The sequence below is a fragment of the Canis aureus genome, chromosome 1 (assembly GCF_053574225.1).
Source record: "Canis aureus isolate CA01 chromosome 1, VMU_Caureus_v.1.0, whole genome shotgun sequence".
NCBI classification, from domain to species: Eukaryota; Metazoa; Chordata; class Mammalia; order Carnivora; family Canidae; genus Canis; species Canis aureus.
The window spans coordinates 107,589,454-107,604,815 of record NC_135611.1 but is presented as its reverse complement, the minus strand read 5'-3'; the positions used below and the strand labels follow the sequence as shown (position 1 = coordinate 107,604,815).

The 15,362-nt window shown below is 51.4% G+C and overlaps 1 protein-coding gene across 3 annotated transcripts; it reads left to right on the top strand.

The window, feature by feature from the left end:
- The first annotated feature begins 6,594 nt into the window (after positions 1-6,594).
- On the top strand, positions 6,595-15,239 carry FCGRT (Fc gamma receptor and transporter). 3 transcript variants are annotated; one of them, XM_077845247.1, is made up of 7 exons: positions 6,595-6,633; positions 7,647-7,730; positions 8,390-8,641; positions 8,729-9,004; positions 13,655-13,924; positions 14,525-14,641; positions 14,918-15,239. In XM_077845247.1, the coding sequence occupies exons 2-7, from the start codon at positions 7,661-7,663 to the stop codon at positions 14,995-14,997; spliced, it is 1,065 nt and encodes a 354-aa protein (XP_077701373.1). In that variant the 5' UTR covers positions 6,595-6,633; positions 7,647-7,660; the 3' UTR covers positions 14,998-15,239. The 3 variants fall into 3 exon arrangements, with proteins under 3 accessions (XP_077701373.1, XP_077701363.1, XP_077701383.1); XM_077845237.1 differs by having other exon boundaries at positions 8,387-8,641; XM_077845257.1 differs by lacking the exon at positions 8,729-9,004 and having other exon boundaries at positions 8,387-8,641.
- The last annotated feature ends 123 nt before the right edge of the window (positions 15,240-15,362 follow it).

Below are 15,362 nucleotides of genomic sequence, written 5' to 3'. Positions count from 1 at the left end.
TCCTTCATTTCCTTAGGTTATAATGCTCACCAGCCTCTTGTTCCTGTTTTTCTGTTTTTTGTTTTTTTTTTTTTTTAAGATTTTATTTATTTATTCATGAGAGGCACAGAGAGAGAGAGGCAGAGACACAAGCAAAGGGAGAAGCAAGCTCCATGCAGGGAGCCCGACATGGGACTCGATCCGGGTCTCCAGGGTCATGCCCTGGGCTGAAGGCAGACACCAAACTGCTGGGACACCGGGGCTGCCTTTTTTTTTTTTTTTTGTAAGATTTTATTTATTCATTAGAGACATACAGAGAGAAGGCAGAGACATAGGCACAGGGAGAAGCAGGCTCCCTCTGGGGAGCCCGATGCGGGACTTGATCCCAGGACCCCAGGATCACGCCCTGAGCCAAAGGCAGACACTCAACTGCCAGGCCACCCAGGCGTCCCCACCAGCCTCTTTACATCTGGCAAAACCTCCTGTCCTCCCAACTGCCCTTCCCAGCTTTATTGCCCTACAGAGACAGACGAAGCCCATTTCTTGCATATTTGTAAGTTTATTGTAGAAACCTGTGTGACATTGCATGTTTGCTAACCTGGGGGCCGCTGGAATGTGAGCTCTGCATCCCTAGCATGCGGACATGTTGTAAGCTCTCCATATATGTTTATCACAGTAAATGAATCAAAGCTAAATCCCCGCATTCTCAGAGGGCAGGAATGACTCCCAGGTCTCAAGTTCTGGAATAACCAGAAGCAGTGACCATGAGCAGATATCTCCCAAATGGAAGCATTATGACCACAGACTCTTTTGATTTCTAGCTCTGCTGCTTATTGGCAGGTGACCACCCCTTCACCCGCCCCACCCCAACCACAGAGCCTTATAATCTGTAAAATGGGTTTGCCTCATTTCCCCCGTGGGAGGATGAACAATGGTTACATGTGTTAATGGAGTAGTAACTCAATTACTAATTCTAGTAAATAATATTCCTGATGGAAGTTAATTTTTCCAGAGCCCTGAACCTGTTAGAGAAGCCTTGAGGTAGCTTAGTGTAGGAGGCCCTGGGTCCCATCAGGAAGTCCCAAGGACAAGAGTCTTGCCAAGGGCCCCTAGAGGTATTCAATATATGGTTGTGGAACTTGCATCTATTACAGCAAGCCCTGGTGGGCTGGCATGGGACTTTGAATCTATTTTAGCATGCTTCTAGAATATTCTGTTGCATGCCTCTAATAGGAGGTCCCAGTGGCATTGCATTTTTCTCAGGGAAATTAGCTGCAGGCACAGTTTCATAGCAGGGTCCTTGATTTATGATGACAGCAGGGGTCAGGCCTATTACATGAAAAGAGGGCAACTCTTGGTGGTATCACAAGGTATCATGGCCCTGCACCGATTATAGCAGGCCACTGGAATATTCTATAGCTACACTGGCAGTCATTGTTGCAGCCCCCAAGGTATTCTATTATAGCAGGACCTCCAGTAGCAAGCACCTAAATTCATTTAACTGGTCCAGTCTGGAGGTCTGTCAGTTGATTCTAGGGAACTTGAATTGTAGTAGCTTCCATGTGTGTTTGAGCAGCCCTGCTGCCATATTTTGGCACTGCCCTGAGCCCATTATGGGAAATTCCTGGGATCTAACATTCTAGTAGGTCCCAGTTCTATTACATATTATTACAGAAGCCTACAGTATAGATTCTGCTAGAACGTTCTAACAGGACATCAGAGCCGTTCTAGAAGAGTTTTAGGGGCACATCAAACCAGCCCAGGATCATACATTGTTGCTGTTGTTCATTCTACCAATATCTACTGTGCTGGCCCCTGGGAATGCAAGAGTGAGCAAGACAGATTCAGGGCCTGGTGTTTGAGATGCCCAGGACCCTAACAGCAGCTGGGAGTGGAGGGAACATTAAGAGGAACAAGTGTTACTATTATGCCCTACCATGTGCCCCATGCCAAACCCTTGACTCGCTGAATCCTCTCCTCTGAGTTTGGCACAATTATTATTCCCATTTTATAGATAAGGAAACCAAGGCTCAAAGTCCAGCCGGCCTGGAAGGGGCAGGATTGGGTTTTGAACTCAGGTGTGATTATTACCTCCTGGAGTCAGTAGGGGGCACCACGGTCCAGGTGCAGAGGGGAGGGGCAGAGGTTAAGACACCAGGGCGGGTTTTTTTGTTGTTGTTGTTTTAAATTATTTATTTATTTATTTATGAGAGACACATAGAGAGAGGCAAGGACATAGGCAGAGGAAGAATCAGGCTTCCTGCAAGGAGCCTGATGTGGGACTTGATCCCCAGACCCGGGATCACACCCTGAGCTGAAGGCCGATGCTCAACCACTGAGCCACCCAGGTGGCCCAAGACACCAGGGCGTTTATAGTGCACAGTCCCCAGGGCCAAGGTAGCTTCATGGACCAGCTCCCCATGAGGTTGAAGCCCTGGTTCAGAATGGACCCATTCTGAGTTCAATGCTCTGTTTGAGGGATCCCTGGGTGGCTCAGCGGTGGCTCCGAAGGGGGATATTCTGATAGGGACAAGAAGGGCATCCTTCCTGACTGCGGTAGGCTGGATAATGGTCCCCCCAAAGGTTAATGCCCTAATCCCCCAAAACCTGCAAATATGTTACTTCATATGATAAAAAGGACTTTGCAGATGCGATTCAATTCAGAATTCTGAGATGGGGAGATGATCTAGGATTATCCAGGGGACCAATGCAATCCTGAGAGTACTGAGAAGAGGGAGGTGGGGACTGAGTGGCTGGTCAATTGGGTAAACCGTGACACTGACAACACCAACCTTGTGGGTTTGCTCCCCCAGCGGGCCAAGAAAGGCATTAGTTCTCAAGTTTAATCAAAATTAATTTAAAAAAAAAAAAAAAGAGGGAGGTGGGAAGGTCAGAGTCAGAAGGAGATGTGAGGATGGATGGATGGATGGATGGATGGATGGCTGCATACACACACAGAGGTCAGAAAGGAGAGAAGATGCTGGCTTTGAGGCTGGAAGAAGGGGCCTGGAGCTGAAGAGCACAGGCAGCTTCTAGAAGCTGGAAAAAGCATAGAAACAGATTCTCTTCTCAAGCCTCAAGAAAGAACCAGCACCGTGGACCATGTTAGATGCCTGACTTCCAGAACCAGATCAAAAATTTGTGTCATTTTAAGCTTCCAAGTTTGTGATTATTCAGTACAGCAGCAGTAGGAAACCAGTGTGGTGATCGGGGCTGCAGTGGGTGGTCCCCAAAACAGCAACCTGGACACTTGGAGAAAAGCCTGTGTTACATGGGCGACACTCTGATGGTTCTTGGGCACACAGACTAGCACCTTGGAATGTTGTGTGGGACCCTAAAGACTTCATGGTAGAGCTAGGAAACATTCTAAAAGGACCCTGGCAGGACTCTGAGAATTTAGAGGGGTCACCCTGTTGTCCTTCTGATGACTGTCAAAGCCACATGAGTACCCATTGTAGCAGGATCCAGAGGACTTCCTGAGGCCTCAGGGGAGAGCATGTAGGTCCTGGGGACATTTTATCTGGAACCAAAAACCTTTTTGGTGGGACCCAGTGCATATTAGAATAGGGTCCTGAGAAGTGTGGCAGTGACCATTGATGGGACATTGTAGCAGGACCTAGAACACCCAGAGGAGACAGAGAAACAGAGTAGGGTAGAGAAGGAGCTGAAGGACAGCTGGGCAAGATGTAAACATAATGAACAAGCCCCAGGGACAGTGCCCTAGAGTCCCAGGAGCACCATGGCAGAAAGCCAAAGGGTTGTCCCCAGAGCTCTAGTGGCAGTATTTAGGGTCTTGGGCTATAGAGAAGAATCCGGGGGTAGGGAGGGGGGTGGAACGTCTTAACCAGTCCAGTAGGACCCAGGGTACCTACAGGAGAGACACAGTGCCATTTCACAAGACCTCAGGGCCCCTTATACTGGGTCCCCGGTATCTGGAAGGTGGTTGCCTCCTGGGCGAGGGAGCAAAAGTCTAACTGGTGAGGGGACATGGGAAGGGCCTGATAGCAAGTCCCTGAGAAATGCAGGAGGTTGGTTGCTAGCAGGAATGTTGTAGCAGAGAGAAGGGCCTGGGGCTGAGGCCCCTCTGTGGCAATCCAGCAGTAGTCACGGCAGGGGGAGGGCTCAGGACTGGTTTAGCAGGATCCCAGGAGTGTGGTAGCAGACTGAGAGAGAGAGAGAGAGAGAGAGAGAGAGAGATTAGCCGAAGCTGTTGAAGATGTTATTGCCAGGCCTCAGGATTCTATCAGGGGACCCAAGGAGTATGGGGGTGGGAATATGAGTTATCAGAGACCCAGGACCAAGTAGGGGCCTCTGGTGACAGTCTTGCAAGACACCAGGGAAGCTAGTTATTGCAGCACAGCTGTGAGCTGTGTGATAAGGTCCTAGGGGTGAGGCAGCAGGGTGCTGGCACCACCATGGGAACTGGAGACTACCTTCATAGTCCAACAGACCTCAGAGTGGGACTATGGGGGCATTAGGGTAGGGCTCAGGGAGCATTTAGATGAGTCCTGGGGCATCTTATAGTAGGGCAGAGCAACGACCCCAGGGGTATGGTGTACAAGCTCCAAGGAAAAGTAAAGCAGGGTCCTGAATAGGACACTGTCACAAGACATTGGACATTTTATTCCCAGATCCAAGGAACGTCACAGTACTGTCCTGAGGATTTTGTTTAAAATAAATTTTTTTAAGATTTTATTTATTTATTTGAGAGAGAGACAGAGATAGCGGGAGTGGGCTTCCTGCTGAGTGGGGAGATCTATGTGGGGCTCGATCCCAGGACCCTGGGATGGCAGACGCTCAACTGGCTGAGCCACTTGGGTGACCCAGTCCTAAGGACTTTAGAATAAGAGTCTCCGGGGCTGATGGAATGGTCCCATAGAGACATAGCCAGATCCCTAGGGACACAGAAGGGACAGCTGGGTATGTCCCAGGTGGGTTCCTCAGAGTATTTTAGGACAGAACCAAGGGTGTTAGAAGAGGACTCATGGGACGTAAGAGCAGGATCCTCCAGCATCATTAGAGACAGGCCCTCAGGGCAACCTGGGTGGCTCAGAGGTTTAGCGCTGCCTTCAGCCCAGGGCCTGATCCTGGGGTCCCGGGATTGAGTCCCACGTTGGGCTCCCTGCATGGAGCCTGCTTCTCCCTCTGCCTGTGTCTCTGCCTCTCTCTCTCTGTCTCTCATGAATAAATAAATAAAATCTTAAAAAAAGAGAGAGAAAGACAGGCCCTCAGGATGGATCTCAGTGAATATTCTATTTTTTTAAGATTTTATTTATTTATTTATTTATTTATTTATTTATTTATTTATTCATGAGAGACACACACAGAGAGAGGCAGAGACAGGCAGAGGGAGAAGCAGGCTCCATGCAGGGAGCCCGATGTGGGACTCGATCCTGGGACCCCAGGATCACACCCTGAGCCGAAGGCAGACGCTCAACCACTGAACCACCTAGGCGTCCCCTCAGTGGATATTCTAGCAGGACCAGGGAGAGAAAGGAAAACAAATACAGTTTCCTCACTAAGTTGAACACAGATTTACCATGTGCGGTTACTTTCAGGTGTCTACTTGGCGGGGTGGGGCCCCAGGCCCCAAATGGTGGGTCAAACATCACTCGGGATATTTCCACGAGGGTGGGCTGGGATGAGATTTACGCTGAAATCAGTGGGCTTGGGGTAGAGCACGCTGCCCTCCAGAGTGTGGGTGGGCTACTGCCCAGCAGTTGGAGGCCTGACCAGAAGAAAAAAAACAACTGACCTCCACTCAAGGGAGAGCGAGCTCTGCCAGCAGATCGCCTTGGGACTCCATCTGCAAGAGCAGCTCCCCCAGATTCTCCGGCTTGCTGCTCTGGGACTTGACCTGCAACACTTTACCTAGTTCCCAGCCGGCCAGCCACCCCTATCAAATTTTAGGCTCGCTAGGCCTAAATCACGTGAGCCGATTGCTTAAAATAAGTCTCCTTTCTATATATGAATATACGGGCGGTGCACAACATTCCAGCATAATGGAGGCATTGTAGCCACAGTGTGGGCTGGGGGGGACTCGAGGGGGCCTCTAAGCCTGAGAGCAATATATCCTGGGACCGTGTTATTAAGGCCATATCAGGAGACACTAAAGAAGTGGAAGGGACACACTTAGGGAACGGGTCCCAAGGAGGAAATTTAGAGGTGTCTGGAGAACTTTCCCTGTAGCAAGGGCTGGTGAAGGGGTGCGGGGTGGGGAACGTTGCATAATGAAGTAAAGCAGGGGACCCACTGAAACCTTCAAAGTTTGGACTCCCATAGTGTTGGGCTCTCAACTCTGTCATGAATTCGCTGGGTGGCTGACACCTCAAAATCGGAAAACAGGGAGCAACGGAGAAAGAGGCAAAAAAAAAAAAAAAAGAAAAGAAAAGAAAAAAAGAAAAGAAAAGAAACAAAGAAAAAAGTTTCAAGACCCAGTGTGAAACAAATACTCCAGGAGGCTGGGCGCTGGGCCTGGGGTGTGCCCTGCAGCTGGGGGGCGGGGTTGGATATTCCCGAAGTCAGGGAGCAGTCTCCGGACAGGATGTGAGAGAGGAACTGGGGTCTCCAGTCACGGGAGCCAGCTAGGGCTGCAGGAGGGAAGGGAACTTCGGAGCCAGCTAGGGCTGCAGGAGGGAAGGGAACTTCGCTGTGGTGAGCAGAGCTGGGCCCCAGCTGAGGGAGGACGGGCAGGGTTCTGGGCTTCTGGGTCTGAGGGAGGAGAGGTCTGGGGTCCTACACGCTGGGTCGGGGCTCTCAGATCTGAGGGGGTGGGGGCAGGATTCTCTGCTCTTGGGAGGAGAGACTAGGGGCCTGGACTCCTGGGTCTGAGGGAGGAGGAGGCTATGGGCTCCCACTTCTGGTCTTGAGGCAGGAGGGGGCTGAGGGCTTGGACTCTTGGGTCTGAGGGAGGAGGGGGCCAGGGCTCTTGGATCTGAGGGTTTGGGGGCGGGATTCTCGGCTCTGAGGGAGAAGACACTAGGGGCCTGGACTCCTGGGTCTGAGGGAGGAGGGGCTGGAGGCCCTGGACTCCTGGCTCTGGGGAAGGAGAGGGCTGGGGGTTCCCACTTCTGGTCTTGAGGGAGGAGGGGGCTGGAGGCTTGGACTCTTGGGTCTGAGGGAGGAGGGGCCTGGGGGCCTGGACTCCTGGCTCTGGGGAAGGAGAGGACTGGGGCCCGGACCCCTGGGTCTCAGAAAGGATGGGGCTGGGGGTCCACGACTCCAGGGTCTGAGGGAGGAGGGCTGGAGGTCCGGATCCCTGAGTCTGAGAGAGGAGGCGGCTGGGGGCAGGACCTCTGGGTCTGAGGGTGGAGGGGGCTGGAGGTGAGGACTCCTGGGTTTGAAGTTGCAGGGGGCTGGGGGGCAGGGACTCCCGGGTCTGAGGGAGGAGGGGCTGGGGCTCGGAATCCAGGGTCTGAGGGAGGAGGAAGAGACGGGGCGGAGCTCGGAGACAGGACTCTCAGCCTATCCAGGCTCTGTAATTAATTAACCCAAAAGGACCAAATGAAGGGGTGAAAGTTCGCGGAGGAGGAGGCAGGGAGGCCAGCCTGAGTCGCGGAGCCCCGGGGCCCCCAGGCGGGCGCGCGTGCTGGCCGAGCCCCTCGGGCGCTGCGGGAGGAGGGGGCGGGGCGGGGGTCGGAGCACTCACGCGCCCCCTCCCGCCCCAGGTCTCCCGCTCAGGATGGGGGTCCCTCGGCCTCGGTCCTGGGGGCTCGGTTTCCTGCTTTTCCTGCTGCCGACCCTGCGCGCAGGTGAGGGGCCCGCGGCGGGCGGCGGGGAGGGAGGCGCCGGCGGCCGGGAAGGGGCGAGGGAAGCGAAATCGGAGGGTTCACTGTGGGCGGGCACGACGCCTTCCCGGAGCGTCGCTCTGTCGCTCTTCTTCCTCCCTCGGTGGCTGTGTCTGCGGGCCACCTGTTCGCTTCTGTCCGGGGGACTGTCACCCCCCCCCCCCCCGCCCGGGGTCTGTCCTCCTCTCTCTGGGTCTGTCCCCACTTCTGGATCTCCTTTTCTTTTCTTTTCTTTTCTTTTCTTTTCTTTTCTTTTCTTTTCTTTTCTTTTCTTTTCTTTTCTTTCTTTTTTTCTTTTCTTTTCTTTCTTTTCTTTTCTTTCTTTCTTTCTTTCTTTCTTTCTTTTTTATTTATTCATGCGAGACACACACAGAGAGAGAGAGAGAGAGAGAGAGAGACAGGCAGAAGGAGAAGCAGGCTCCCTGCAGGAAGCCCGATGCGGGACCCGATTCCAGGACTCTGGGATCAAGGCCTGAGCCAGAGGCAGATGTTCAGCCACTGAGCCACACATGTGCCCCAAGGGGTCTGTCCTTTCTCCCTGGGGTTGAGTCTTTCCTCTTTCAGGGCATCTGTCCTGCTCCCAGTCTAGGCCCCCGCCCTCTTCACCTGTCTTCCTCCAGCAGACAGCCATCTCTCCCTCCTGTACCACCTCACCGCTGTGTCCGCTCCTCCTCCTGGGACTCCTGCCTTCTGGGCCTCCGGCTGGCTGGGTCCCCAGCAGTATCTGAGCTACAATAACCTGCGGGCCCAGGCCGAGCCGTATGGGGCTTGGGTCTGGGAAAACCAGGTGTCCTGGTATTGGGAGAAAGAGACCACAGACCTGAGGACCAAGGAGGGGCTCTTCCTGGAAGCTCTCAAAGCCTTGGGGGATGGAGGTAAGATCCCCTGACCCCTGGGTCTGAGCAGGGAGGGTGCGGGGCTGCTGCTCCTGGGCCCTGCTTACCTGTATGTGGGCACCCCAGGACCCTACACCCTGCAGGGCCTGCTGGGCTGCGAGTTGGGCCCCGACAACACCTCAGTGCCTGTGGCCAAGTTTGCGCTGAACGGCGAGGATTTCATGACTTTCGACCCCAAGCTGGGCACCTGGAATGGGGACTGGCCCGAGACCGAGACGGTCAGTAAGAGGTGGATGCAGCAGGCTGGGGCAGTCAGCAAGGAGAGGACCTTCCTGCTCTACTCCTGCCCCCAGCGGCTGCTGGGCCATCTGGAGAGGGGCCGTGGAAACCTGGAGTGGAAGGGTGAGCAACCTTCAGAAGATTCCCTGATCTCCAGGGAGCTTTCCATCCCCACACCCCCACTATAGGCCTCATCTTCTTCCCCCAGCCTCTTCCCCGGGCTCCTGGCCCCGACTCCTCCCCAACATGTCCCCAGAGCTGTCCCCACTCCCCTCCCACACACAGCCCTCCCCTGGCTCTTAGAGACCTCTGGACATAGCTCATGTTCCTCGTTCTGGGCCTGGAGGCCCGAGTACCAGTGGCCTCTGGCCCTCTCCTCTGCCTGCTTCACTCGGCCCGATGGGCTCACCCAGCGTTTGCTGAACCATACTGGCCCTCCCATTTCTCTACCTCTGCCATCCTCCATCAGTTCCTCTGGTGTCACAGCCAGGGAGATTTTCTTTGACCTTCCTCCACATGTCAGGTTCTTTTCCTCCTTAGGGCTTTTGCACCTGCTGTGCCCTCTGCTTGCAGTTCTCTTCCTTGGGATCCTGGCATGACTGGGTCCTTCTCATGCTTTAGGTTTGACCTAGGATGTCAGACCTAGGTCCGTGTCTTCAGCAGGGTCCTCCTTGATCACCCTGGCTACAGTGCGTCCCCATACCACCCCCATTACTGTCTCCCATGCCATTGCTTTGTCCATTCATTCACTATGGTGTCTTTGTTTTTTCTTTTTTATTGAGCTGTAACTCACCTATCTAAAATACATGGCTCAGTTAAGTTTAATGGAGGCCCATAAACCTGCGTGTCAAGATCTAGAACATTTCCAGCACCCCACAAGACTTCCTTGTGTCCCATTCCATACTTCCCAAGGTTAACAAGTGACCTGATTTTTATCACCATGCCATTGCCCAATTTTGAACTTCAGATGACTGTGACCGTGTGCTGCTTTGTATATTGTAGTGTAGGCACCAGATTAGTTTTAGTAGGTAGTGCTAGAGGCTTTTCTCAAAGGGGTTGAACCCATTTCATAATCCCACCAGCTGTGTAGGAGAACTCCAGCTGCTCCACAGACTTGCCAGAATTTGATATTATCTGCCTTGAATTTTTTTTAAGATTTTATTTAGGGGATCCCTGTGTGGCTCAGTGGTCTGTCTCTCTCTCTGTGTCTATCATAAATAATAAATAAATAAATAAATAAATCTTTAAAAAAAATAAAGATTTTATTTATTTTTTCATGAGAGACACAGAGAGGCAGAGACATAGGCAGAGGGAGAAAGCAGGCTCCATGCAGGGAGGCTGACGTGGGACTCGATCCTGGGTCCCCAGGATCATGCCCTGGGCCTAAGGCAGGCACCAAACTGCTGAACCACCCAGATATCCCTGCCTGCCTTCATTTTAACCATTCTGACGGGTGTGTGCTGGTATCTTACTGTGATGCGTTTTTCATTTCTCTGATGATAAGTGAGAATTGGGTCGGGATTTCAGGGTCATAGGATTGAGCCCAGCGTCAGGCTCCATGCTCAGAAGGGAGTCTGCTTGGGATATTCTCTCTCCCTCTCTCTATGCCCCTCCCCTCCCACTCTTTATCTCTCTCTCTCTCAAATAAATATATATATTTTTAAAGATTTTTATTTATTTATTCATGAGAGACACGCACACAGAGGCAGAGACATAGGCAGAGGGAGAAGCAGGCTCCGTGCAGGGAGTCTGATATGGGACTCGATCCTGGGACTCCAGGATCACACCCTGGGTGGAAGGCAGGTGCTAAACCACTGAACCACCCAGGGATTCCTCTCAAATAAATAAATCTTAAAAAGAAAAAAAAATCAGAGGGGCACCTGGGTGGTGCAGCCAGTTAGGTGTCTGACTCTAGGTTTTGACTTAGTTCATGATCTCAGGGTTGTGGGACTGAGCCCTGTGTCAGGCTCTCAGCTCAGCATGGAGTCTGCTTGAGATTCTCTCTCTCCCTCTGCCCCTTGGGCTCAGGCTCGAGCTCTCTCTGAAATGAATAAATAAATCTTAAAAAAAAAAATCAGGGGGATCCCTGGGTGGCGCAGCGGTTTAGCGCCTGCCTTTGGCCCAGGGCGTGATCCTGGAGACCCGGGATCAAATCCCACGTCGGGCTCCCCATGCATGGAGCCTGCTTCTCCCTCTGCCTATGTCTCTGTCTCTGCCTTTCTCTCTCTCTCTCTGTGTGACTATCATAAATAAGTAAAAATTAAAAAAAATAAGATAAATGAGTTGATGACTAGTGATGGTGAGTACATTTACATATTATTGGCCAGTTGAACATTCACTCTTTTGGAGTGATTGAGTGATTTGCCCATTTAAAAAATGTATTTATTTATTTATTTATTTATTTTTATTTTTATTTTTTATTTTTTAAATTTATTTATTTTTAAAGATTTTATTTATTTATTCATAGAGACACACACAGAGAGAGAGGCAGAGGCACAGGCAGAGGGAGAAGCAAGCTCCATGCAGAGAGCCCGATGTGGGACTCTATCCAGTGTCCCCAGGATCAAACCCTGGGCTGCAGGCGGCGCTAAACCACTGCGCCACCAGGGCTGCCCGTGCCTATTTTTTTTTTAAGATTTATTTATTCATGATAGACATAGAGAGAGAGAGAGAGAGGCAGAGACACAGGCAGAGGGAGAAGCAGGCTCCATGCTGGGAGCCTGAAGCGGGACTCGATCCCGGGACTCCAGGATCGTGCCCTGGGCCAAAGGCAGGCGCCAAACCGCTGAGCCACCCAGGGATCTCCTGATTTGCCCATTTTTAAGCTGCATTTAAAAATATATATATTTTAATTTTTTATTCATGAGAGACACACACACACAGGCAGAGACACAGGCAGAGGCAGAAGCAGGCTCTATGCAGGGAGCCTGATGTGGGACTCGATCCCTGGCCTCCAGGGTCACACCCTGAGCTGAAGGCGGACTCTCAACTGCTAAGCCACCCAGGCATCCCTGAACAAAAGTTCTTAATTTTAATGAACATCAATTCATCCATATTTTATGTATAGCTCTTATGTGTGTGTGCTCTTTAGGAAATCTTTCCTCTTTCAAAGCTATGAAGGTATTATTTTATGTCTTCTAGAAGCTTGGTTGATAAGTAGCTTTCGTATATAACTGTGTGATCCATCTTGAGTTAATTGTATGTAATGTGGGATCCCTGGGTGGCGCAGCGGTTTGGCGACTGTCTTTGGCCCAGGGCGCGATCCTGGAGACCCGGGATCGAATCCCACGTCGGGCTCCCGGTGTATGGAGCCTGCTTCTCCCTCTACCTGTGTCTCTGCCTCTCTCTCTCTCTCTCTCTCTCTCTCCCTGTGACTATCATAAATAAATAAAAATTAAAAAAAATAAAATAAAATCTTAAAAAAAAAATTGTATGTAATGGTGTGAGGTAAGGGTTCAATGTTCCTTTGTCCTTCATGGATCTCCAGTTGATGCAGCATCATTTCTTGCAAGACCACCATCCTCTCTCCTCCACTGGAGATCCGAAGTAGATGGATCCCACATTCCCCCCCCCCAAATTAGATGTAGATCTGCTCTTTGTTGTTGTTGTTGTTGTTTTTTAAGGTTTTATTTATTTGACAGAGAGAGCACAAGCAGGAGGTGTGGCAGGCAGAGGGAAAGAGAGAAAGAAGCAGGCTCTATGCTAAGCAGGGAGACCAATGTGGGGTTCGATCCCAGGACCTAGAGATTATGACCTGACCTGAAGGCAGACACTTAACTGCTTGAGCCACCCAGGTGCCCCAGTTTTGCTTTTTTTTTTTTAATTTTTAAATTTTTTCCCACCCCCCCCCAAAAAAAAATTTTTTTTTTAAATAATTCACAATGAATGATGTCACCTGGACCTGGACTTTTACTTGTCGAAAAATTTAAAATCATGGATTAAAATTGTTTTTTTTTTTTTTTTTTTTTTTTTTTTTTTTTAAATTGTTAAATCACTATAGGACTACTCCAATTTTTTATTTCTTGTGTCAGTTTTGGAAGGCTGCATCTCCCAGGCATTTGTCCAGTTCATTTAAATTTCAGATGCACTGCTATATTTTTCATACTATCTGCCTACCGTCTTTTTTTTTTTTAATGTTTATTTATTTATGATAGTCACAGAGAAAGAGAGAGAGAGAGGCAGAGACACAGGCAGAGGGAGAAGCAGGCTCCATGCGCCGGGAGCCCGACATGGGATTTGATCCCGGGTCTCCAGGATTGCGCCCTGGGCCAAAGGCAGGCGCTAAGCCGCTGCGCCACCCAGGGATCCCTGCCTACCGTCTTTTAACAATAGGGTCTGTCTTATTTACCTCCTCACAACACTTTCACAGTCTATTTCTTTTTTATTTATTTGGACACTGATAGTGGTCTCTCTCCCCTTGTTAGAACTTGGGCTTCTTGAAGACAGGGACTTCTGTCTTGTTCACTGCTGTGTGCCTAGAAGGGTGTCTGGCACGTGGTTACTGATGCCCCGTATGTGTCTGCTGTAGGAAGGAATGGGTGAGAGGTGGATACCGTCACTGTAGATTGGTGGGGTCTCTATCCCCTTAGGTCAGTCCCTTTACATTTCCTACTATATTCTGCAGGCTCAGCACAGTGTAGGGCACATGGTGGGAACTACTGGGTATAGTGGAAGGAATGGAGGCTTCTGTATGTCCATATCTGGCCTTCACTAGATCTGACCCTAGGGGTTCATGGGCTTGGGGCTCAGGTCTGTCTGCCTGTTTGTCTGCAGAGCCACCCTCCATGCGCCTGAAGGCCCGACCCGGCAGCCCTGGCTTTTCTGTGCTCACCTGCAGTGCCTTCTCCTTCTACCCACCGGAGCTACAACTACGATTCCTCCGGAATGGCCTGGCAGCTGGCTCTGGTGAAGGGGACTTTGGCCCCAATGGCGACGGCTCCTTCCATGCCTGGTCTTCACTGACAGTCAAAAGTGGCGACGAGCACCACTACCGCTGCCTGGTGCAGCATGCAGGGCTGCCACAGCCCCTCACTGTGGAGCTGGGTGAGGTCCCGCTGAGTGATGACATCCCCCGTTTCTGGTTGCCTTTCATCCTTCTTGGGTCTGACCACCTTCCACCCCACTGCTGCTGGTCCTCCTTGAGTCTGCCTGCCTTCCATCCTGCTGCTGCCAGCCTCATTGAGTCTGACCAACCATTAACTGTGGAAAGTCCTCCCTAAATTTCACCACTTTCCCTGCTGCTGCTGCTACTATTCTGATCATTCGTTGTCTGCTGCTGCCGGTTGTCACTAAGACTGACCACTGAATGGCTCAGCTAGCCAGTCCCCTGCAATCTGACCTACTGCTCTGTGCCCGCCCTTCCTCTCCGGAGTCAGAATACCTTGCACCCTGCTGCTACAGGTCCCTTGGCTAGTGTGACTGAGACTCATCTTGCTGTGGCTGGTTCTTCTAAGCAACATGGGGGCATTCTGCACAGACCCAGAACATCTGCTGATGGGCTTTCCCTCTGCCCCCCACCCATTCCCCAGAACCTGATCTTGGGAATCTCTGAGGCTGGGAGGGACTGACCACCCCCAGTCTCCTGCCCTGACTCAGATGGGCTGGGCAGTCCCTTCAGCATCTCACATCATTCTCTGGCTGCAGAATCACCAGCCAAATCCTCGGTGCCAGTGGTTGGAATCGTCATTGGCTTCTTGCTGCTCACGGCAGTGGCTGTGGGAGGAGCTCTGCTGTGGAGGAGGATGAGAAAGGGGCTGCCAGGTGCGGAGCAGGAAGAGGGAAAGAACTGGAAACCTGCAAAGAGAGGGAGACACAGACCTGGGGGTGGGCGGCACATCCAGACCAGAAAAGGACAGAGATGCAGAGAGGTGGAGGACTGGAGGGATGAAACAGAGACTCAGAAGGGGACAGAAGCCTTGGAGTAGGACAGAGACGGGGAAAGACAGGACCTCTCATGGAGACACGTGTGGGGGAGAGGCAGTCAGGAGCCCAGAGGACTTCAGATTCTGATGACCCACCCCCTTCCTCTTTCCTCAGCCCCTTGGATGTCTCTCCGTGGGGATGATGTAGGGGCCCTCCTGCCCACTCCTGGCGTGCCCAAGGATGCTGACTCTTAGGATATAAATGCATTCTCAGCAGCTGCCTGATGATCATCCCCTATCCTGGCTACTATCAGCTAATGTAGTCAGGCTCCTTTCATGCTGTGAGACCTCCTGGAATCCTGGTATTTCTGAGCCTCCGGAAAGAGTCCTGGGCCCAATGACCTTCTGGATTTCTCCTGTGGTCTGCCTCAGTTTCCCCTCCTGATGATCATGGCTCTTTTCCACCTCCACATATAAAACACGAGTTTGGGCCCAAATTATTGTGTTCTTATCATTTCAACTTTTAGGCAGGGGGCAGTAGGACAACAAGTGGGGGGAAGGAATAGCTAAATCCTGAGCTTCAGATCTCTCCAGAGGCTAACATATTGCCGTCTGGGAAT